The sequence below is a fragment of the Carassius auratus genome, unplaced genomic scaffold, assembly GCF_003368295.1.
Source record: "Carassius auratus strain Wakin unplaced genomic scaffold, ASM336829v1 scaf_tig00215205, whole genome shotgun sequence".
NCBI lineage: Eukaryota > Metazoa > Chordata > Actinopteri > Cypriniformes > Cyprinidae > Carassius > Carassius auratus.
In genome coordinates this window covers 873764-900000 of record NW_020527982.1, presented here as the reverse complement: position 1 = coordinate 900000, position 26237 = coordinate 873764, and the positions used below count along the sequence as shown (strand labels likewise).

The 26237-nt window shown below is 38.1% G+C and overlaps 2 protein-coding genes across 3 annotated transcripts in view; both read right to left on the bottom strand.

Moving 5' to 3' along the window:
* LOC113093969 (cAMP-dependent protein kinase type II-alpha regulatory subunit-like) overlaps positions 1-5665 on the bottom strand; it is an 18240-nt gene extending 12575 nt beyond the window's left edge. The window contains exon 1 of the mRNA XM_026259591.1: positions 4179-5665. Coding sequence (XP_026115376.1) covers positions 4179-4437 — 259 coding nt within the window. The 5' untranslated portion in view covers positions 4438-5665. The remainder of the gene's footprint in view (positions 1-4178) is intronic.
* Positions 5666-7203: 1538 nt separating this feature from the next.
* On the bottom strand, positions 7204-25208 carry LOC113093970 (monoglyceride lipase-like). Of its 2 annotated transcripts, XM_026259594.1 has the most exons (8): positions 25030-25208; positions 23617-23755; positions 17843-17949; positions 16897-17033; positions 13022-13132; positions 10800-10889; positions 10219-10434; positions 7204-9189 (listed from the first exon to the last, which is right to left on the bottom strand). In XM_026259594.1, the coding sequence occupies exons 2-8, from the start codon at positions 23739-23741 to the stop codon at positions 9079-9081; spliced, it is 897 nt and encodes a 298-aa protein (XP_026115379.1). In that variant the 5' UTR covers positions 23742-23755; positions 25030-25208; the 3' UTR covers positions 7204-9078. The 2 variants fall into 2 exon arrangements, with proteins under 2 accessions (XP_026115379.1, XP_026115377.1); XM_026259592.1 differs by lacking the exon at positions 25030-25208 and having other exon boundaries at positions 23617-24058.
* Between the last annotated feature and the right edge of the window lie 1029 nt (positions 25209-26237).

Genomic DNA, 26237 nt, shown 5'->3' with positions numbered 1-26237 from the left:
ATGTGGTGTATTGAAATGGTGTTTGAATGTGTTTGCACTGATTTGTCAGTAACACTCCAGATCTGTTGCGCACCAATTCCTCTTACATCATCCTGTCAGTTATTGCTATCCTCACTTGACAAGTGAAATCTACCACAGCAGGTTTAAACGTGATAGAGATTGCATGCACAATGGAGAGAATTGCAAAAATCACTGCGGGTTATGTGTGTGAGAGGTGCATGGATTCAGAGGTGTCATGCCCATTCAAAGTGATTTCTGAGCCAAATGGATTTTTAATGCAGCTTCCAAGACGAAACATAGCCAAAAATATTTGTATATTTGATACAATCACACTGGTATTGTTAGATTGTTCAGTGCGGCACAGCATCTGCTGCTAAATTCAAATCTGCAGTCGCTACTCGGCTAGACCTTCTGACGTTTGTCACTGACTCTGATGTGTCTTTAGTGGTTCAAGATAAAATATAACTCGTTTGGGGTAAATTTAATCTTTGGTCTTTATTCAATTAATCTATTAATATGTTATATATACACAAGCAAGATCCTTTTTATTCCTGTTTTGTTCCTGTCAAACGCCCGAAACTAGGGCTGTGCCAATCACGATAGGCTGTACAATCAATATTGTACATAAAAAGTATTTTTTTTTTTTTAATGGTTATTTAAATTAATTTCGGGCTACCAAAATTTGAAGAGTGCCTGGGATTTAGAAATTTTGCATGCCCTGCAACTCCTCCCTTGATTGGCTGATACAGAATTATGTGCTGCTAGCTGAAGGTCAAGGCACATCCAATCAAAGTGTACAGGTCGTCCTCTTCTTAAGCCACCACCACTTATCAGACTGACTTGCAAACATCTTGTGTATGGTGTTGTATATTAACATGCAAAAAAAGGGGATTCGAACAATGCTTCTAGCACTGCTGAGTTGGAAAAAGAGAGCAAATTAAAGATTATATGTAATTGTAGACTAAAATAATGTAGGCAACAATGAAGATATTGTGCAGGGTTCCACATCCTGCTTAACCTTTGGCCTTACCCATGATGCCTTGAGAAGGAACAGCTCTGGTGTACTGCTGTAAGGACAGGTGGATTTATGCCATAAATGTAATATAACAATCTAAACTCTTAAAGCCATATAACTCCATCTTAACTTACTTTCTACCAGGGCAGCACTCAAAATGCTGAAAAAATGTGATAAAGTCTATGGCCAGCTACTGAGATAATAACACTTCATAGGCTCTTACGACCACATTATAATGCTTCTTCTGAAATCAATGACCAGCATGGGGTAGTTTGTCACCCTCTTGCTGATAAATAATATCAAGAGGAAGTGCTAAAGTCCACACTGTTATCAGAAACCTTAAACGTGAAGAATAAGAGATATAGACACACCCAGCCACACAAAACACACAAACAATACACACATAAAAAAAGAAAACAGCTACTGAAGCACTTTCTCTGCAAACAGCTAATATCTGGTGCATATGCATTCTGAACATGATGTGACAGGTCCTGTAGTAAAGACAAAAACATGTACTGTGTCACAGTCAATTATTTCATTCTAAACAAAGATTAAGACTGAATGTAAAAAAAAAAAATGTCACATTTCATAGTGAAAACAGTCAACAGTAAAAAGTTAAGTGAATCGAAACCAGACCAACCAGTTAGGTCAATGTGTATATACATATATGCTACATGTGTATGTGTTTCTTTTATGGTAGCCAGTTTTTTTTTTTTCTATTCTTTTGTTGGTTAATTCTTGACAAACTGCAAAAACATGGTTTTGACTCAGTAAAGGTCAAAAAACCTTCTAAGCTAAACCCCATCATGGTTATGATGAAAAGCTAACTGCCTGAAAAAGTACAGTTCTCTTTTTCAAGGTTTAGTTCTGTATATTCCTGTAACGTGAAAAAGGTTCACACTCACTAATGAGTTTTCTAATGACTTGACAACAGGCAACCCAGCAGTGAAGAGGAGCACAAACAGGTTCTTTAACTTGCTGTTAGAGTATTTGCAGGTGGCTGTGTTGTGTGAGTAGAAACTATGAGTCCATAAAACAGAAATCTGCTCTGTTCCACTCTATTTATCCTGCTTAAAACAAAGAGTACCCTCTCCTCCACACAGAGGACCTAAAACACACAAGCTATGCACTGGCATTATAGTTTAATTCATTTCACTTAAATTTTTAATAGATATTTTCTAATAGTAACTAAAATTTATAAAGATATTTAAAGCTTTTTTTTAAAGAGATATCAGACATCAAATTGTCTGTAACAACCACAGGCCAGTCAGAAATGCTTGCTACTTGTCTATAATTTCGCACATTCAGGTTTGGGGTTTTGTAGAGGCCTCATGTGGTGAAGGGGTGGTGGCGATCTAATTCAGTCTAAGTCCGGCGGAAGAAAGAAAAACATCTGAAACTACTTACAGCAATTCTCTGATTCTACTCTTCTCCCAATCATGCATCTAAATTCTCACAGAAAGCAACAGTACTTGAGTATGCAAGCCTGGAAGAACAGTCAAATTTATCCTTACATACTGCATGATACATTTCCAGTTCTATAGTGATGATGTGCAGATGTTTTCTTGACAGTATGCCGCAAAGAAGGATAAAGGTGGGATGGTAATGTTTCAACTGTGCCCCAGCATGCTTTGGACTCCTCAGTTAACTGAAACTCAGCTGTGGAACAACACGTCTCTCACGCAGAACCCATCCTGCCCTCTTTTTCTCCATTATCTTCTGCATGCTGTTCTCATGTTGTTATTCTGATTGGATATTCTGATGAGCAAATCAATGTATTCACATGAGCTGCATGAATACGAATTTGAAATATGAATACATTCTCAGATATAGCATATCCGCCATATTAGCACTGTCCTTTCTCCCTTCTGGCCAATGATGTACCAACAACAACAGAGAATAATCTACATGGGTGCTGTCAAATAATAACAACAACTTTCTTTGTAACAACACTTGCACTAGAAAAACAGCAACTAAGCTTCCATTTCACCCTTTTTTAAATTTTCAACAATCTAATAGCTTCTCATCTTCCCATAACATTATGGGATATAATCCCATAGTCTTTCTCTCAGGCGGTTTGCCTAATAAATGCATTTGTTATTTGAACATTTGATTACAAATTGTGTCACTTATACTTGGACAAAGCAGCTGGAGTATAAACCTGTTAGTAAATGTACTTACTGTTATAAATTCAGAAATAGCGGCCAATCATATGGTATGACAAACCTCTTTTTGCATAACATATCGCAGTGAAGTATACATTTTAAAACGTGAGAGGAGACTGATGTACCTGCTCAAATCAGAACTACTGAAAGTGCACATAATCTGTGTGATCTGAGATCAGATTTAGCACACGGATAGGAGTTCCCCACTTCATCTAGCAAAAGGTTGTGAAAACAATTACAGAATTAAATATTTAAAACAATCATCGTAAACAAACCATAATCCAGACACAGGCAGGCACTGCATATTATGCGGCTTGATGAAATATGATTAAGAGATTTGGGCAGGTGTAGCAATCATTCTATCCATTTCAGCACTTTTCCAAACATTTCTCCACCGCCCATATTTCTCTCAATGGATACATTCACAACACCTGACTTAAGAAATGTCTGCCAGTAAAATCAGCTTGGTTTCCACTAGGAAAGCGCAGCTGTTCGCTCTGCACTACATGAAAGGAAAGAAGCGCTGCTTTGATGTGCGCGAGCGCACCTCTTCCATTATGAAAAATCCCTGTTAGCATTCTCAATGGCCAGACCGCATCCATTCATACAAGCAATTCATACAGCACGAATTGGCTAACATAGCCAGCCCGATCACACAAACGTACACACATTACAATCCGCCTCCATTCAAAAACAAAATAGCATAAATGTTAATGCAAATCCATTAAGCGTGCATACTAGCTCTTCTTAATTCTGCATGCACCACGGTTAGCTGGGGATGCCACTTGTCGCTCTGTCAGTCAATCGCATGGATGGGAGCTCAATCGAGTGCCATGGAAACAGCCTAGATAATGCCGTTCCTCACGTTACCCATCACAAGGAAAACCTGACACCCTCGTTAGCCGTGCAAACACGCCGTCCTCTAAAACAAACGCAAACAGCAATATAGGCTCTTTTACAGGCTCTGTTATAATCGCATTTAATAAAGAGGCACTCACGCTCAAAATCTGAGTCATCGTCCTCGTCATCCTCGTCGCCGTTAGACTCTGTCTGCATCGGCTCGCCATCAAACATCACTCCCTTCCCCCCGGTTTTGGCGGCGGAGGCGGCCCCGGACCCGTCCTGGCTTCTGGTGTCCCGCAGGCGGGTGAAATACTGCACGGCAAACTCCACCAGGTCCGGCGGCTTCTGGCGCAACACCTCCACGGTGTAGCCTTGAAGCAGCTCCGTCAGACCGACTGGAATCTCAATACTCATGTCTCAACAGTAGTAGGGGGTTTATGCAGATATCCGAACCTGTTCTAAATGGCTCCTGTACTATAGTACAAAAATATAAATCAAGTCTTTCTCGTATCAGTGCATGTAGCGGGGTTACAGCACAAGAAAGCTCACGAGGGACTTAGTTAAATTTGGTAGCAAAGGTCAGCTGAAACCAGCCCAACACATAAGACTCTTCGGTTTTTGTTTCCCAAATTGGAAGTTAATCAGACCGAGTAGTAGATTATAAAGGCTGACAGCTCTGTTTTCTCCTCCTGCTGAATAGATCTTTTGGCAAGGATGCTGTACTGTGCGTTGAACCAGTGACTTTAAATTAAAATCGCTCCTCTATTGTGTTGTATGGTTACAAAGTAAGCGATGAATAGCAGTCATAAAGTGCAGTTAATGAGATTAGATGCTGATTAAACCTAGGCTGAGAGTTAGCGATGCAGCTATCGGAGTTAGCAGACAAGGCCTTGCCTTTTGCACAGTGTTTAATTTCTATAAGCGACGTTCTGTTGTCTAATATCTTAATAACGGGTATGCACGAGAGAATAAGCCAGTCGCGTGAATGAATAAACTTAATATATGTAAATTCAGAGAACTGTTGGTAAACTCTATGACAGCTCAGTCTGTCTACATCACCAGCGCACGGGGTCCCGTTTATCTTCTCAGTTTTTTCTTCAAGGATTCCCTGTTTCGTTGTTCGTTGTAAACAAGGCAGGTATTTTGGAGGAGTGTGGGTAACGGGCTCTACCCGGGAGGTAACTGTCGTCGCCTGGGGCTTGAGAAGGAGCGAGGCCGCGCCGGGTTGAGTGTGCAGGCGGCCCGGCGCTGACAGGGACACCGGGTGAACCGGACAGTAGGGAACCAGAACAGGCCTTCTGGTCTTCGGAAATAGGGACAAGTGTCAGCTGCCACCGGAAAGCACAAAACGGCACCCACGGAGACGACTACACCGGCACTCGCAAGCCTCCAAGCACGAAACTGCTAGGAAAACCCTTGGTAAACTCCAACCTTTGAGAGTTGCAGATATTCGCGTCGCCTGTCGCTGTCAGAGCCGCGGTCCGGAATGGATATGTGTCTGGACGTCGAGTAAAACAAATTTCGCCATGTATGAGCTGAAATTTTCTCTTTTTTTTTCCCCTGTAAGAACAGACCGTTGGTGCCTTCTCACGAGGCGCGCACTCTCTCCTTCCCCGCGCGAGCCGCTGAGCCTCGGGGGCGCGGTCACAGAGTTCGAGAGCGAGCCAGAGCGTCAAGTCCTGATGGACGTCGGAATTGACCAATCGCAGAGCATCAAGAGACAGTAGCCCCACCTTTTTGAAGACAGTGTGCGAGATTTAGGAAGCAGATGAAGAAGATGAGTTGATCGCCGAGGCTGTAGTAGGGGGCTCAGGGCCAAATTCTGATCTCAAGCAGAGCTGGGTGTTGAGAAATAAACGGAAACACTTTCTAAAAAATACCAAGTAAAGGAATAAGAATATCAAAAGACCTAGGGTGGAGCTGTATTACACGAAACCTCCATATGAGATTTATCGAGTTATGACTTATATAAATTTGCTGTATATGCAACCATGAGACGTAAATTATTAACTTTTATGATCAAAAATAAAAGCTGATTAATTGATTTGGGCTGCTTTGAAAGCACAAAAGCAATGTTATACTCTATCTGTCCATTCCAAGAAGGTCTCCAAGCAACACATTATCTCAGATGAACAACGCACGAAGCACATTTACGCCAAAAGAGAAGGAGTTCCCTGTCAGTAAATATAGAGCAGTTGATCTATTCTCGGGTCTTCATTCAGGTCGCAGGTAAAGCCGTTGCCATGGCCACACAGAATCTACCTTTAAATCCTCCAGTCATTTTTCTCGAGGTACCCCTTGCGCCCCCTGCCGGGTAAACATAGCTCGTCTAATCTTAAAGTGATCGTTCACCCCAAAATGAAAATTGTTACCATTTAATCACCACCATGTTTGTTTCAAACCTGATTTTCTCCTTCTTCTGTGGAAAACACATTTATTGTATTAAAAAAAAAAAGGTGTAAGTAAATGGTGTCTTTCATTTTATAATTTTTAAATAATATACTCTTCATAATATGAATAAAGACATGTTAGAAAATAGTGTTGTGTTAGGGTAGAACTGATAATGATTCTGATAATTTAAGAGAAAAAGTCCATTACCTCCCTGACAGTTTAAAGACTGGCACTAAAAGCACAAACCTGTTGTCTTGGAGAAATTGGGACAGAGGTGCACCAAGGGAAACATGCACACTGGAATAACAGATGTGTGATTTTCTAGAACAAATCAGAGTGTAATTTAGGTTTTCATTATAAGGTTACTAAAAAAGATCCTCATAATGCATTTTCACTGGAGACTATATAAGACTATTTTTACAGGCATAATTATTTCTGGCACTCATATCAAGACCAAACCACAAATCTCATGTTGCACTGGATAGAAGGGGTTCTAGGGGATTTTTGGTGCTTAATCAAAACTCATGACCATATGGTCCAAGTCAAGGCACATCACTGGGGTGGGATCATCTGTTAATATTCATGATAAGTTAAAGGCACACAATCAACAACAAATCAATAAAATAAAATAAAATAATAAATATTCACAAAGAAGAAATCTCTCAGACAGGGAAGCAAAGCTAAAAATCCATTGTGTTGTGATCAGTTTGAAGAATAAAAAATCCACAAAACTAATTTGATTATTTAGCATTTAAATGTTTATTATTTTATAGACTTTACAATTCAGAGATTAAATGTGCCATTCACTAGGACAGTGCAACTGTAGGAGAGGATTTTTGATGCCATGGTTGAGCAACTCAGATGGACAATTCTAATCCAAATGAATCATTCTTTATTGCCCAATGTAAAGATAATGTCCTTGAGAATATTAGCCACTCCTCCAATCACAGTGCTCCTAGTACTTCCACTTTAGGAAGATTTTATAACAGTTACAGAAACAGTCAAAGTCACAGAGGATTATCGCTGATAATGATTTAGTTATTCTACAATTTCTCATAAGATGTGTTACATAGATTCCATGTACACATGATTCATTTCAAATGACAGAGACAATATATTTAATAAAATAAGTCAAACTATAGTTACTCTCTACATATTCTCTCAACATACATGCACACTATTTACAATCTTGTGCTGGACATTTCATTCTGCTCACATCACACATAGCAGTATTATTACTGACTGATCTAATTCTGAGAGCTCTATGACAGTCTAAAAAATTAAGCTAGACAAAGTTTTTGCTTGTTGCTTCCATTAAAAAAATATGCCACATTCCGTAAAACCTTCACCGATCTACATTCATTGATAAAATGCCTTGAAGGATTACAGACGAATCTCAACAAAACTCTCCTTTGTCTGAATCAAAACAGTCGCATTAAAATGTTAAGCTGGTGTGAACGACCGACCTTTTACAATTTCATGTTGCTTTAGAGCTACAAACCCCATGCGCACCCTGAGGTCTACAACGAGGTCAAAAGCTACTGTGAACATATTACAATTTCAACAGTAACATATTTATTATTAATAAAGCAGTCAAAGTAACTAAATGCTTGTAAAGATAAAATACTAAAGATATTAAAATTTCCTTAGCCCATAAGAAAGAAACAGCTGTAAATAGGTTTCACATTAAGTAAATCCAGCTGCAGAACAGTCACTTCCCAATTTACTCCAAAGAATGGAGCAGTCCGAGGTGTTTGAAACAGTCAAACCCACAAAAAGACATTTAGAACAGACAAAAAACCTTTCCAATTCTTATTGTAGTGTATATATGGGAATCTGTGGGATCTCCTGCATAGATGTGTCTGTAGAGATCATCTTATTTATCTCTTCAAGTCCAATGTTAAATTCGCCCAGCAGACATTTTGCTCTCTGAATGTCTCAAAGCTTGCATTCCATTGCTCTCTTGTTGATTTTGATTGCTTCCATTCTCCTCATTTGTAAATCGCTTTGGATTAAAGCATCTGCTAAATGACTAAATGTAAATGTATTTTCATACTGTATAGGGTCAGTTTGTTTTTCTGCCAAGCCATAAGCAATATAAGACTGAGTATCCTTGGCAACTGTGCTGACAGCAGAATGCAGTACTGCTTTTGTCCAGCGGGGGCAGCACTGTATCTCTTATGGGAAGTGGACATCACAAAGAGCAAATTGCAGCTGCATTCTATTACCGTGGCAACACAAAAGAGCTCAGCACCCAGGTGCATTATATTCCATTTACATTTACGCATTTAGCAGACGCTTTTATCCAAAGCAACTTACAGTGCATTCAGGCTATCATTTTTATTTTTTTTTACCAGTATGTGTGTGTTGCCCATGATCTTTTGCGCTGCTAACACAATGCTCTGCCACTGAGCCACAGGAACATAGTAATGACTGCTGTTCAGGCAGAATAAACTCCCACAGAACCCTTACTGGGCATATTAAAGCTTAACTGGACCTCTAGGTCAAAGGTCACTTACTAATGACCTCTATCATTTAGGTAAATTAGAATGGGGTAGTTTTGTTGGCATGTAGTGCAGTCAGACATCTCTTTGTCATAGAGATGGAAGATTGGGTAGAGGGTGGGGCTTAGGCAACTGTGGATGCAGTGATTGACAGCTAAGACTAATGAGGGCTGGGAAGTCTCTCCAGGATCCAAGTGCTCACCTCTTTTAAGACAGACTCAACTGTTTCAGGTAAGTCGTGGTGTAGGGCATGGTAGGCTTTTTCATACACCTGTTTGTCAGAAAAACACATACAGATCTGTGGGTTAGGAAGGAATACACTGTACAAAATTATTGTAATATTAACTGTTAAAGACACTAGTAAAAATACTAGTTGATAACTTGTTAAAACAGTACATTCTCTTACTATATAAATGGAAAAACTGTTTTGTGTGACTTGCATTTCATGTAATTTTACCGTAAAATACTGCTAAATGTACAATTTTGGAAGTTTTTGTCACTGTATGTTAAAGGTACAAAACACATTAGTAGCAGAATGGCCTTTATAATTCACAGAAATTGGCTGTTGGATTTACTTGTTTAAAAAAGAGAATTTTTTTGTTGTTGTTAATTTGTAATTTATGATTTTAGATTGCAGTTTGTTCCGTATATATGTTTACATTATTTACTATATTTTTACAGAACTATCCCAGCAACCACAGGTGCTGTTTTTTCCTGTAAAAATGACAGGATTTTTTCTTTTTACAGTGTATGCATGAATATTGGTGGAGGACTATTATATGCGTTTTTATTCAGAGTACTGCATGAATGTGCATCTGGATCAGGTTATCGTGTGATCTCCAAAACATCTCCTGGCACAACAACAGATCAGATCGTATTCACAAGTCAAGCCTTGAGTTCATACAATAGCTCAACCAAAAATAAAAATGCTGTCATCATGTATTCACCCTCATGTTTTTCCAAACCTGTAAGACTGTTTGTCTACTGCAGAACACAAACAACATTTTGAAGAATGTTTCAACAATTTTTGTTTATCAAAATCTTACAAGGCATACTAGAAAATGCAGGCAGGTGTGTTGAGGCAAGTTGGAGCTAAAACCTGCCAGACAGTGGCCCTCGAGGACAATTTTGGACCTCAATGATTTTCATTGCATGGACCCGAAAAAAATGAAACATTTTTCTAAATATATTTTTCTGTGTTCCACAAAAGAAGAAAGTCATACAGTTTTGAATTTGGGCAAATGATGACAGAATGTTTATTTTTGCATGTTTGGCCCATGTTTATGCACATTTGATTCACCTTTAGTTTTTTATCAGTGGTCTTGGCCTCATTATACAGTAGATGAGAGCCTCCGATGTCACAAAGCTTGTCGGCATCGCCGTGGAGAATGAAGAAGGGCCATGTAATGTTGGGTAATTCTCTCTTGATACGAGCCGCTGCATCCATCAGCTGCATTCCGAACGAGACGCGCAGACCTCCGTGATAATTTAGCTCATCTGTGTCATATGCCTCCACCTAATGGACATGTGGAGATTATGTACGATTAAAAACATTATCCTAATATAACAGTAGCTTAGCTTAAGACAACACTCGGTAAACAGGGTAAAATAAACCAAAAGTTTTGAACAATTATAATTAAATCTATTTGACTGTAAGATGTTTATGTTGTCTACTATGGCTGAATAAATGGGACCAGCTGTTTCTGTGGACATAGTGTTTCAGGGCCAAGCTATGAAGAAAATGACATTCATATGTTATCACTATTTATATGCTTCAATCTACTGTTACTACTGCCAGATTGTTTAATTAGGCCTTTTACGCATATATACATTGCCTGACTTCTACAGGAGACATACATACATAGACATACATTCCTGTACCTGTTTGGGATCCCTTGAGACCCATTTTGATTCGATCGAACCAAGAGAGAGTTTGGGAATCAAGCGGTTTAGAATTTTTGCCATGAAAACCTGAAATGAATCAAAAAACCCACAAACATTGACAATTTACTACAGAGACCTGAACATTTCTGTTTATATATATATATATATATATATATATTAGGGGTGTAACGATACGCGTATTCGTATTGAACCGTTCGGTACGACGCTTTCGGTTCGGTACGCGGTACGCATTATGTATACCGAACGGTTCGTTGGAGTATTTAATTATATTTGAAAAAAAAAAAAAAAAGAGAGAGAGAAATATAATGATATGCGTTCAACAAGGTAGCCCAATAACTCAAACAACGTAACAGGCAACGCCCCTGACACTCCCGAAGAAGAAAAAAACACCATCTTATATGTTTATGTTAGGCTACTCAGCAGGCGCTCGCTCACTCAGTACGCGCTGAAGGCTCATTGCAAAATAGCCAATGCGTTTAACAGACTAGAAATGAGAAGATCCTCCAATAACCAACAGGTCTGGTGTTTGGGTGCACTTTGGATTCCCTTTAAGCTATAATGGTGATGGCAAGAGAGTGGTGGATAAAAAAACAACGGTATGTCGCATCTGCAACATGACAGGGTACACCAGCGGGAATACAAAAAAAAAAAAAAAAACACCAGCGGGAATATCTGGGATATATGCGTCAGTACTATCTGGGAAAAGACGAAAAAAAAAGGAGAAACATGCACGCAGCAAACTATCCCTGCAGCATTTAGACACTATAGCTTACAGGGAATCCAACCCAAACACCAGACCTGTTGGTTATTTTAGGATCTTATATTTCTGGTCTGTTAAAGGCATTCGACATTTTGCAACGAGCCTTCAGCACGTGCTGAGTGAGCGAGCGCCTTAGGGGCCGTTCACATATCGTGCCTAAAAACGCATGGAAAACGCTAAGCGCGTCTTTCTCCTCCTTTCCAAAGCGCTCGGGCAGAAGCGCTCATGAGGCGTCTGTCTTTGCTAAGCAACAATGACGTGCTCTCTCCATGAGACGCGGAAATTTCAGCGAAGGATAAATGGATTTGCAGCTCTAAAAATCGCTTGCAGTAGCTCTGCTACTAAATTTATTTCAAAATTGCAATCCATATACAACTATGATCAGCTGATCCTTCATCTTGGCTGAGCTCTCAACGTTGTTACGGGAAAGGATGAAGCTGATTGGTTGGTTCTTGTCACATGACCCGCGGTGCGCTTGCGGCATTCTGAAAAGTTGAGATGTTTTTACATTTTGCTGTATCTAAAACGTATCGAACCGAACCGAACCGAACCGTGACATCAGTGTATCGTATCGAACCGAACCGTGAATTTTGTGAACCGTTACACCCCTAATATATATATGTATGTATGTATATATAAAGGGGTCCTTTTATGCTTTTGCACTTTTTGAAGTGAAAGTCAGAGTGTAGTGTGTATGTTTAGGTCTAAAAAAGATTTAGAAAGTTACATATCTCAAAGTCCACTCCAAAGGGAGATATTTCATTTAAAAAAAAAAAAATTTTTCAAGAACTACAACGAATGGCTCGTTTGGACTACAGCGTTGTTTTCAGGGTTTTGTGATGTCACAAATAAAGTAATTCATAAATAACTTAAAATTGACAGCAATGCATATTTACAGTACCTTTTGAATTTTTTTATTTTTGAAATAAACATAATACATGTTACCGTTGCAATTTCTATCTGCCATCGGAGATGTAGGATGCCATCGTCTATCAGCCCAACCCTAGATACCACTCTAATATATGTTGCAAAATCTGTGCATGCAAAGGTTCTTGTTCATTATTCTCGGGCTCTGAAACAGGCTAAAATTGATATGGTAATATTGACACCATCCTTAACTATACCGGAGCAGAGTAAACTTGCTGCTTTGGCAAGAGGTGTGGCAGAACTGAAACACCATCTAAGCTGTTTGCCAATCACAATGCAATGGGACAGCTAACCAATCACATCACATTTAGTTTTTTGGAAGGCGGGCCTCTATCATTCCCAGAACTACTCAAGTCATTTGTGCCAGGCTGGGGAGAAAAGCATTGTAATAATGTAAATTATGTGAAAAATGATGCGTTTTTCAAACCACCAAGAATGAGAGGATGTTCTAGTACACCCCCCCCGAAAAAAAAAAAGATTTAGTAAAAGAGCATGCTCTGTGACTTTTTACCTTGAAAGGTGTAGCAGATTCAGCATTCATCTGAACCATGGGGCCTATGAGAACTACACCTGGAAAATCCTGCGGCCTCTCACATGCGGTCAGAATGGAAATGGCCCCTCCCTGTAGTAAAACAAGACCATATACTCAATCAAGGCAATGAAAACAGCACAATATAGCAGTTTAATTGTAGAGTACTTCATCCCATATATATTCCACTGTTAAAAAAGTTCCATTCATTCATTTCTAATATTTTTCTTATTTTCAAACTAGGGTCCAGGAAAGAATTTTATGATATTATGGTTTAATTCTGGTTAAAGAAAAATCATAAATTATTAGATTAATTGTGATTATTTTATTTTATTGACATCCATAGTTTTTAACAATAAGAAAGAAAAAAACGTCATATTGTTTTGCTGGGGGGGGGGCGTCTTATATTATATATACATTTAACAGTACTCTAAAAGTGCTTCACTGTGAATATAATATAAAAGCCAATTATTTATTTTTTTATAATATCATGCTTAATTTGGCGGTTTTGTATACATTGAAATATATAGCCATCTTTATATTTTAGGAAGGGCATGCATTGCAAGATGAACATTATATTTTGGTGTTTTTTGTATCATAAGGTTTGCAAACCCTGCATTAATATTCTGTTTAATAAACACATAAAGAAAAATAATCTACAATACTCTTAATTTGACAATAAACCTGTTTTCCATCCTCACATGAGTAAATATGACTGAGAAACTCCTAATTTGTAATTTTCTGATGCTCTCCTCCTCTGGTTTCTTTATCTTGTTTCTATTATGATCCTATCTATGAATATTCATGAGTCCAGGCCAGGATTCAAAAGAGGTGGTGAGATTAAAGAACAGTTCCCACCACATTTCTAAGAGACTCCAATAATGGGCCGATTTAAGTTACGCACTCACACACAAACACTTAGAGCAGACATACAAACCCAAGCACACACTCAGTTTAGACACACTTCAAATGTGCACTAACTCTAGAAGCTTCATCAAGAAAATAGGTGGTCTGCTTTGATTTGATTATAAAAGGTAATTGCTTATTAATTTGGAATTTTTGCATCCCTGGGAGCAACTGGGTGTAAAATTTCAAATGCACAACCTACACACAGATAATTACACTAACAACAGCTTGCATCTGCACCTGCATTTCCTTCATACACACACACACACACACACACACACACACACACACACACACACACACACAGACACACACAGAGATTATTATATGATTGTTTTCATCTGTAAGCATGTGACAGGAAAGCTTATGTTTATTAAGCCGGTAGCTTAAGTTCCTCAGGTCTCAGGAAGTGACAATTACAAGGAAACATATTACCATGACTGGAAATAACAAGACACGCCTAATTGGAAATTTCTTTAAACGAAGCATTGTGTAAAAAGAAAAACATTTCATTTTCCATACACACTGGTGGTGGATGAGGAGATACCCCCTGACAATGTAAAGCGCTTTGAGTGCTTAGAAAAGCGCTATGTAAATGTAAGGAATTATTATTATTATTATTATTTCTTATAAGAGACTCTTATAAGAGACAGCCTGGTATTACATAAGATACTTAATTAGAGAGTGTAACTGTACATAAAGGATTTCTTTACCAGGACACCCATGCAGTGGGATATTTATACCATACAACTATCTCAGAAAAATCCCATCTTTGTGACAGTGATGTTCCATGGAAATACAGTGAAGACACATTTCTAGTCTTTAGGGCTCACGAAGCTTCTTGAGTATGCATCTCCTGAGCAAAAAACGAAGGTAAAGAGCTTCCAGTTGGATTTTTTTGTTCAAATTCAGTCAAGCACAATTCGGGTTTAACACATACTGAACATTGGAAATGCAGCAAAGCAAAAGCAAACGGTCTTCCTGTGGCCTCCACCCAGTGAGTCACAGACAGTTCAAAATAGTTTACTTTATCTTTTCCGACAGCCGTAAATAGCTTGGAACATTTATAAAACAGTCTTAAATGTTATTATAGAAATTTCCCCTCCAAAAATATTAACATCTTCTGTGACATGTCTGATTCTCAGAAATAATTTGAATACAAAATGTAGGAAACATGTAAATATGACTGAGACATTTGCACACTTGTTGGTGCCTGCCAAAAACGCAGCTACATGAAAGAATGAATGCAATACAACACAAATCGATATGTAAAATAAAATACTAAAGTGGCCCAAAATTTTGATCACATGCCTAACTATGCAAAAAATTCCTGCTGGTTAGGGAAATACGAGTATGATTGTATAATTGCCATTGAACCACTGATGTCACATGGATTATTTTACAGATCTTCTTGCAACGTTTCTGAAAATTTCAGTTGCATTGCTGATGCAGGGTCAGACAGGTCTCAGATTCCATCAAAACTATCTTCATTTGTGTTTTGAAGATGAATGAAGGTCTTATGGGTTTGAACAGGGACGTGGGAACTATATTGTGAGAGGGGGGGCGGCATTTCCATGGTGACGCGTCATTGCTTGTCACGTGACACACCGCAGCAGCAACAGCGCTGAATGAATGATGTTCTGCTTTTATGTCATTTTTCCTTTTTTTATTCAGAATATTCACAAATGTGTTAGCTATGGCATGAAATATCTGATATTCAGATTGTCAAATACATGCAAGTGGAAGTATATTGTTGTTTAAACACCTTTATAACGATCGCGTTAGTTGATCTGTATGCGCGATGGGCGGCGCCGTGTTAGTTTGTGCCGCAGACGCAGTTCAGAGAATCGGATCTGTTGGATTTACAACCTCTATGTTTACAACACGTGAATTCATCCACTTCTCCTGAAATACCTAAAAGTAAAGTGGCTGGTGAACTGGGAATAGAGTAGAGTAAACATTGAAGTTACTTACACAATGTGTATCTGATATGAATAAAAGGTGTCGAATTATAATGGAAAGGATTATTATTACCTCTTCCATAGACATCAGTGTGTATTTTACAAACTCTAAATGTGTTGTATTTTTTGTACTTATGTGAATTTATATGTTTGAACTCTAAAATAAACAGTATGTGGTTGAAAACACTGAAAAGTTGTGATATATGACAGCTCTGAGCGCGCCTGTCTCTGGCTAAATTCAACATTTGAATTTAGCAGTTGATCATGTGATGCACTTGATCGTATGCGCCAGGGACCAGCCTAGACTGATTACACCTGTGTGATCGTACATGTGAAAGGCTTAAAAACAATACATTTTCTGACACAAAATTTTGAAATGTAGGCTTAAATCAAACACATTTTAATTTAGAGTCTGTATATATATATATGGGGTGGGGAAACGGGGAGGGGGGCGGCCGCCCCCCCAGCCCCCCCTGTTCCAACGTCTATGGGTTTGAAACAACATGAGTGTGAGTAATTGATGACAGAATTTTCATTTTTGGGTGAACTATCCCTTTAAAGTAAGAGAAAGAGACTATACTTGTATTTTCCTAACCAGTGGGAACTTTTTGCATAGTTAAGCATCTGATCAAAATTTAGGGGCATTTTAATATTTTATTTTACATATTGTATTGCATTCATGCTTTCATGTTGCACTGTTTTTGGCAGCCACCAACAAGTGTGGAAATGTATCATTCATACAGCATTTACGTTTCCTACATTTATATTAAAATAGGGTGAGTAATCAATGACAGTATTTTCATTTGTGGGTGAACTAACCCTTTAACGTATATTCACTCTCACTCAAAGTCATAGCTTTTACAATGACAGTGAAGGATTATTTGTCATCTCATCTTGAGAATCATCATTCTTATAAAAGGGATTTGACCTCTGTTTGCTTATGGAAAAACACGATAAACTGCTTTTTAAAATCTACTGATGGTGTCCTACCATTGAGTGTCCGATTATGAACACTGGCAGATTGGGGTAGCGGCCCTTCATGATGTCAATGTGCTGGAGGGCATCTCTGATGTAAATCTGAAAGTTTTTGATAGCCATCCTCTCACCTTCACTCTGGCCATGACCAACTGAGACAGAAAGAGAAAGAGAATTATAGTCCAAGCATTTGTTTCCCCTAACTTGTGTCTTTGTATATCAGCTCTCCTTTTAAACAGGAGATAAAAGAGGACTTGCAATGCCATGCAAACAGCTCACAAAGAGCTCTGGAAATTTAGGCAAACAGCTGATATGATATTTAGTTAAGCAAATTAACATAAAAATAATAATTGAACAAACAAATGAACAGAACAGAATAGAAATTTCAAAAAGCATGTGGTATACAGACATACGGAAAGGTGAGACTGCATGTTAGAAGAGGAGAGAGACAGAAAGAAAAAACAGATAGAGAGAAACTGACTGTAGGGGTTTCTGTTTGTTGTATTTCAATTGATTCAATTACTCACACCGAGACACCAGACAGTCAAATCACACACTCACACAACCCCAACTGCTCATCACAAGGCGGCTTGCTGTCTCTCTGTGTAAATCATTAGTTACCATGGCACCACCACAAAACCGCTTTAACATTCTGTACACATAGCACCTGCTATTTTCTATATTCTGTACGTTTAATTTCATATTCATTTATTCTCAACTCCATCCCCACTCTAAACCCAGGATGTACATTCCCACAACATCTGTTATTAATGACAGTAAAAATGGGTGGAGGAATACCAAGGAATCAAATGTTGGCATAAATAAATTTTTCACCCCACACTCTCGGAGCCTCATGAAGAGCATGCCCCCCCATACCACCCAAAACACTGCTGCACTGTTGCTAACCAACAAATCTGTGTGTTGGGGATTTTAGCCACTTGATTAGGAGTCTGCCACTCACCGTGATCGTGGGCGAACACCAGAATACCATGCTGGGTCAGGCTGTGAGCAATGTCAGCATAACCACCACTATGCTCTCCCGCTCCATGGGCAACAAACACCAGCGCCCTGTTGGAGGAAAACACAGATCATTGATTTGGGAAGGAAACTGTAAATAATTGAACTGGTTCTGATTCCTTTTAACAATTCCAGTAGCTTAATGGTTTCATTAACAATTTATTTATTACTTATAAGAAAGAAATGAATGAAATTTAATTTCCAAATAAGGGAATAATTTCAATAATACATACATTTACAACAATCGGTTTAACCAAAAAAACTGTGTATTTACACAGACTTTTCATAGTCTATTTGACATAAATGCAATCATATTAAACAACTATACAATATAAGTATCAAAATTTGTTCTATGTGTTTTAATTCTCGCTTGACTATTTTTGAGTCATTTGTCATTTCAGATTTGAGGCTTCAGGTATGAGGCTAATCGGGCATGCTATGCTTGTACACAAGTTGACTAAAACAAACATTAAAGGCCATTAATGTAGTTTAAATTACATATTAAAATGTGATGTGATAGGAATTGTAATCAGGAACTAAAGAAACTAAAGAAAGTACCCATTAAAGTTATTTGAGCAAATGGGATTGGCTGAAGTCCTAATGGGGACCCGATTTCTCATGAAAACTAGTGCAGAAAACTTTGTCAAAAGGTTATCAGTTTACCTTAGAAAAATGCATGTGCAATTCTGTGTTAATAGAAGCAAAAGTCATGAAAGTCAAGTTAAACCGGTATTACTGAGAACTGTTTCTCAGTTTCCTCAACACAGGCAAAATACAGACACATCCTACTAAGTCTCTCTCCAGAATAAAAAGATGTTCTCATTAGTAGCATACACCCTAAAACCCATAAATAATAAGGCAGAAGGAGAGAGAGAGAGAAAGAGAGAAAGAGAGAAAGAGAGAGAGAGAGAGAAATGGGGAATAGCTGTATTAGATCCAAACTTGTGCAGATTTCTTGACCTCGATGCAGCCTCTAATCAGTAACAAAAAGAGTCTTTGTAAATGTATAATTGGCTCACATGGTCTCAGAGGACTGAGAGAGTGCATCTTTACTTCTGGAGAAACTGCTAATCATTCTATCCATCTCTCCGTCATATTCAGAAATGTATTTACTAAAAATTAAGCTTCTCAGTCTCAATCTAAGAGCTGGTAACTTGGTGTAAGATAAAATGGAAGTGCTTGTGTGTGTGTGGTTATGATCATCCTTAGATCAAAAATCTTTTGTCCTTGAACCCTAAAAATGGAGTTTGCGAGGCAGACAGAGAGACTACTGTGTGTGTTTCCTAGTGCGCGCGTGTGTGCACGTCTTTCAAATTCCCAAACAGATCTAAAGTATAGTTAAACTACAAAGTAACAAGCATCAAGGGCAGATTGGAGATAAACAGAAATGAAAAAAAACGGTGTGCCTGTACAATCTGGGCCATACTTGTGAGGGACAAATTTGTGTGTGTAAGTTGGAAGTGCACTGACAGCTGTATAAATATCCATGTTTGGCAGGAGAATTCTTCTCCAAATGCCATTAGACAGAAGAGAATGAACCACGCTGACCAGCATGACCCAATTTATCGAACTGTGTTTCAGTACTCTGCATGGGTTCAATGCCCAGATTATCTATTGAGCGATCTGTCAATCATTACTGGGGTCATACAATGGGCTACTGTGGTCTTTTCAACTTTCACCCACTTTCTGTTTCGCTAGCTGCATCTGGTGGCATCAGCACTGGACATGTGCAATGTAAGAGACTGTAAAAGGACATTGTGAGACGATGTCTGGGCTGTAAGTAGAGTAGTTCTGTTAAATGTTAAACCAAGCAGTGAAGTGGTGAACTCAGTGTAAACTCTTCAGCTGCTCACATCTGTCATGCCAGTTCTTTTAAGTGGAAGTTCAACTTCCAACAGACAACCTTACTACGTTGATGTTTACTTTCAAAGGTTTTTTGGGTTAGACGTCGAGCGAGTGAGTGCTAGAAGGTTCACAACCTATTTAAGAGAAAAAAAATGATTTTACAAAATATACTTTCAGGGCTGTCAATGGTAACATGTTCACTTAAGATACTAATGAAATAGGCTATATTTAATGTAAAGATTTTTGGGGCCATCACATTTACCAAAATTGCTAGCATTACTGTTTAATTCTGCTTTTAAAAATAATGAAATTATGAAGATTAATTATATTGCATTTTATAGTAATTGTTTTTCTGAATCTAGTTTTAAGAAGTCAGAAAACAAAGATCGAGTTTTACTTTATCTGTAACAGTTGTTATAGTTTAGTTTTATTATGATATCACTTTTATATTAGTAATAATACTTTTGGATTGCATATATATATATATATATATATATATATATATATATATATATATATATATATATATATATATATATATATATATATATATATATAAATATTAAAATATATAAATTCATAAAATATACACATGCCTTTATATTTTGGTAAGAAAAGGATCCTATATGAGTTTGAAAACGCCTGAATTAGACTATATAAAATGTCTGCACTAAACGTGTAAAATCTTTTCAGGTGGGATTCAAATTTGGGGTCATTCAGATGATGTTACATAATAAAAAGAAAAAAAAGGGGGGAAAAAACAGCATTGGATCAGTATTGTTCATACTGGACATATTGGATCAGTTTATTGTATCAGGATGCATAGCATTCAGCAATTTCCATGTCCTACCACCCTAAACTGAGATGCTTCTAAACATCTAGTAAACATACCCACAGAAGCTTCAAACGATCAAACACAGGCTAAATATTTCACCATAAATAGAATTACAGAGTGCAGCAAAGGGGATATTGGTTTAGATGTTTGATACAAACATGTCTGATGCCTACATTACCTTCATGTTTGCTGCTCTGAATCTTTCACATTCAGTCACATGGGAAGCTATATCTTCCATTTCTCAAAACCAAATATTTGTGGTTTAATGACCTTTCAATGAAGATCACATGGTTTTGTGGTTATCAATTTACTCTTATTATATGAACATTTACAGATACACACACACACACACACACACACACACACTTGTCATATACATTGTTGTTGACAAGCATTAGAGGTCAATTTAGTCTGACAGAGGGGAAGAGATGGTAACTATGGTAACGGCATGCTCTCCTGGACCGCACTACGGCCAATTCAGGGTGAATAGTTACTGAAAAAACAACAGTTCTGTAACAGTAGGCATAGAGAATTTGACATGCTTGACATGACACCCACACAAACACTGTTTTTTTAAAATGCTTACACAAAGTTTTTTTTACTATAGCTCCATTTCTCCAAACTCTACATGCAAAACGACAAAACACACACACAACATGCAAACCATCACATGTATCTTGCAAAAGCAAACATTTAATCAAAACTATTTAAACTCTTCTAAAAAATGCATTTTTGCATAGTAACTACACACAGACATAAAATAATTATCCACATACATGCTAAACTACACACAGATGTGAAAAATGTAAAACACGCCCCCATGTGTCTACGTGAATATGTTGAAATATTTGCTAAATGCCGCCAACAGAACAGCAACGCATTTCATGGACGACTGTTTCATGAACCTAGGAGAGGAGGTCATTCTGGACATAAAATTAACATTGCAGGATAATGGAAAGAGCAAACATCATCTTGACAGAGTTCACATGCAGGCTGGACCTGATTGATAAATGTCCACTGCCACTGACCATGAAGCTGGAGGCTGTTAGACAGGTGGCACTGTCTAAAATACAACATCTGTTCTCTAACGTTCATATCCAGCAGAAAGTGCTGAGCGAAATGAATAATAAAACAGTGAGCTTAGTGCTAAAGTGGTTTGGACTGAATACACATAGCACTCGTGACATTATTTTTCATCCCCAGTGGGAAGGAGGTTTGGGAGTGCCGAACGTGATTTGGGTTTATACCAGCATGTGGAACATGCTGAGAAACGATGACAGAGATGTTAGGGATTTGGCTCGATCCTCCCTGTTCCTTGACCTCAGGAGACGCAGGGTGCCGTTAGCCACAGATGAGCCCCACTTGCTTGACTTTAAAAGAAAACCCAGAGGGAAACTGGACACTCACTCTGCTGGTTTTGGTGTCTGGTCAGACTGGCCATACCTGAATGACCTCTGTGTAAGAACTGGAGTATCACTGGCGTGGACTCGGTCTGACTCTGGGACGGTGAGGGTCTCAGAGGATATCATCACTGACCCCCTGATCTGAACTGTAATGTAGATGGAAACATCTGACAAACCGACATACTACATTTTTTATAAATTTTTAAAATGACTAAGGAGAACCACTGCTGATGAAACTATAGTGAAAAAGTATAGCAGATCTGTACTGTGAGAGTGTGTAAGTCTATAAGTGGACATAAAGGGGACATAAATGGGCTTTCGACTCATGGAAACCAAGAAATTCCCTTCATCGTTCTCCGCATAAATACTGAGTGGGCCCCTTTCTCATTCACTTTTACTTTGAGTTATTCAGGACGGTATACTGTAGTCATTTAACAAGATAATGTTTGTGAGAAACTGGCTTTATATCACTTGAAAACTATAGTAAGTGAAAGCAGGCACTGCCTGCAAGATATAAATTCTCTTAAAAAACTATTTCTATGTTGGTTAAGTTGCACGGCATGTGATGTCAACTGGGCAACACCCATGAGAAGCTGGCCAGCTGAGATTAAAATTAAACAGCTCTTTGAAGATTGGTATGTCTGGAATTCTCATTTCATTCAGTTTGTATCACTTTAATGTTGTTTCTCCAAAAATTTGTCCATTTTTTTTTTTTTTTTTATGTTTCCAGCATAAACTTGTCAGCGGTATGTATCACATCCAGTGTGTTTCCCAAACAAACAAATATTTTAAAGAATCGTTCAAAAAGACTCATCATACATCCAAATATGCCTACTTTCTCACTAAACAGACAAGTATTATGTCAGAAATATTCTTGAAAAAGTAGGCAAAATGTACCTAGAGGACCTACTGAATATATCCAGACATGGACACTTAACTATCCCATGAGGCTTCAGGAGAGATGTTGTGAATCATGGCAGTGAAGTATTTCGGATGCAGCTTCAGCAACTGCAGTTATCACTTTGAATCCTTCATTGAATAAGTTATCATTTTCAGTTCTCTGGAAGTGTCTTTCATGAAATATAAATTAGAAATATTAGGCTACTCACTTTTTCATACTGTATGACAAGATTAATTTGAAACAGAGTTTTTACTATTATTATTATTATTATAAATGATTTTTGTTTGTAATAAAACATTAAAACATATGCATTCTTTATTGAGTTTATATGTGGAATATTTTCTATAGCACTAGGCTACATTTGTATGTAACTGTCTGCACCTTTACAAACAGGATTTTAAAAGAAACTTCCCTCGTTTATTTCCTCACTCAGTTTAGACAGTTTGCAAAAGAAACAAAAGAGAATCTCGCAGAAACGCGCAGATCGTCCCGCTGTTAACGCTTACCGCAAATATGACCTTATAGCTGAATGCGTGTCGCGGTTTTGAGTAATCGTTAAGGTGCTGGAATGGAAAGGCAGACTCTTCAAAGTTGGCTAAAAATAGGCGCCGTAAGGAAACATCCGTAAACAGTCTCTCGTCCTTATCTACTGAAGGCTGCAAAGGGAGGATCCTTCGCTTTATCCCAAGAGGCCTGATCTGTGTCTATTTAGCATATGAATGTCTCACACTTACTTTGGCTGACTGTCGGGCTCCCAGTAACGGCAGAACAGGTGCAGTCCGTCGGCGTTGACGATGTGCGGCAGGTCGGTGTAAGGGACACCTTGCGGTGACAGACGATTCCCTTCGGGTTCCGGCATGTCCCCGCCGAGGGCTGAAATAAACAGACCGAGTGCTGTCAGAAGCTCGCTGCTGTACCAGGATGAAACAGCAACGACTAATAGGCAGGTGGCTAGCATGTGGATTCCGGGGATTTTATTCATCTGGTTCAGCGCAATGTACAGCGACAGGCAGAATGTTTTAAATGACAGTAGGCTAGCTGACGTCGGAGCTGAGCTGACCGCAGAGATAACACCGACTGTCCTGAGCATCATGTAGACTACACAAGCACGCGCGCGCTTTTAAATGGACCGACGATTCAAAGAGTCTATTTTCAGCGCATTGAGCAGTTTCCAATAGAGAGAAGAAAAAAACGTGCACTGCAGTACTGTTTGTGATTGACAGCATGGTTGCAGCATGCCAAGTGGGAGACAGTGAGAGAAGCTGCCAATGCATCGACCTGCCAATTATTTGAGCCCAATCATTTTATTTGGGTCGATAGAGCAACGAGGCCAGCAGTGACTGATTTATTTAGACTGTAATAGGTACAGTTAAGCTGTCCATTCTCTCAATCCGGAGGAACACTGATATTTTCATGCATTAGCCCATCTTAGTTCTCGATAATCGAGAATCTGTTTACGACAGATACAGAATAGTATGTTTGCATATCCAAAATGCATAATTTATTATAAATTTTACACAAGAACAAAAAAATATTAGGCTACACACAAAAAAGCCATCTAAATGACCCCTTTTTTATTTTCATTGTCTATTTGTTTGTCTAACTGCTAAGTTTAAAATGCAGTGCCTTTTTCAGCTAAATGTTAAAAAACAATCAATACAAAAAAGCCAGCAAACCGATTATCTGTCCACAGTCTATTAATGATAATTAACAATATGTATTAATGCCGTTTAATTTAAGCAATGTAATTTTTTTTTTACATTTATTTTCACGTCTATACTTCTTCAAAATGCTATGCATAGCTGACTAAGTAGCCTATATCTGTAAAATAAAAATGTCACCAAACGGGTCTACTTATTAAGTGCCTTATTCGTTCTAGTTTTGATTATATTTGTACATATAACTAAGATAAATGATCATACCGCAAAGTGTGGACAACTATTTAATGATATAAAAAGAATCTGATTTCTGTCCCTAACATGTAAACACGCAGTTTCTTCAAGGAACGTGAATTCCAGTGACTCGGTGCGCGTGTCTGGCTTATAGATTGTCTGTAAACAGTGCTTGGAAAAGGTGATTCCCCATCATTTAATACAGAATCATATTTACTAGATATTAAACAAAAGCAAATTCAACCAACCACCTACCTGAACCTGCTACACACTGAATGTTGAAGACAGAAATCAAGTCCACCTTTCTAGTCAGTGTATCGGAGCCGGTCGTTGACAGCGGTGCTCAGCCTGCTGCTGTTTCCCGCACTGGGCTCAACTCTGAGCGGCCGCCTGGTGGGTGGAGAGAGAATGAAGAAAGGGGAGCTGTGCGAGAAACCGCCAACCCACACATAGATACATACACACGAAACTCTCTCTCTCTCTCTCTCTCTCTCTCTCTCTCTCTCTCTCTCTCTCTCTCTCTCTCTCTCTCTCTCTCTCTCTCCACATTCGTTTCAACTGAATGAGATTTATTAAACTCATTTATCTACATATGTCGACTGTCTGTCTTTCAATAAGTCGAGATAAGCTCAGGGTATGACTAATGCTGGTCACTTGCAGAGTTGTTTTCTAGTCCTTATGTGATATACAGATAAAATGACTAACATATTTATTCACATTGTATGTGCACACAGTACGTCATTTGCAATTGTGCTTTTGGCACAGGAAAGATTATCTTGAATGTTCTTGAAACATATGCTGATACAGTAGTTGGGTGGGTTCTAGATGGTCCTCTCCTGTTCCTTATGGGAAGTCCATTTACATAAAGACACTATTCATGAACTTTCTGAGTCTTCATACAGGAAAACAGCACCATCAAATTAAAATGAACTACACATTTTAATTTTAAATATCACTGAGATGCTTATCAGCACTTCAGACTGATCATAAAAAAAGAGGAATATTAGAACTTCAAACCTGTTAAATGTTTTTAAACATTTAAAAATGTTTTTAAAAGAAACCTCTAAAATGTTTTTAAAAGAAGTCTCTTATGTTCACCAAGGCTGCATTAAAAAAAACACACACACACACATACAGTAAAAACAGTAATACTGTGAAATATTATTACATTTTAAAATAACTTGACTATTCATTTTTCCCCCTAAATTAATTCCTATTAATTTACTCATGTGAAGGCAAATAAGAATTTTCAGCAGCCATTACTCCAGTCTTAAGTGTCACATGACCCTTCAGAAATCATTCTATGCTGATTTGATGTTAAAAAAAACATTGTTATCAATGTTCAAAAGAGCTGTGCAGCTTAATGTTTTCTGGAAGCCATGGTATATATATTTTTCAAGATTCTTTGATGAATAGAAATTGTAAAACATCAGCTTTTATTTGACATAAATCTTTTGTAACAT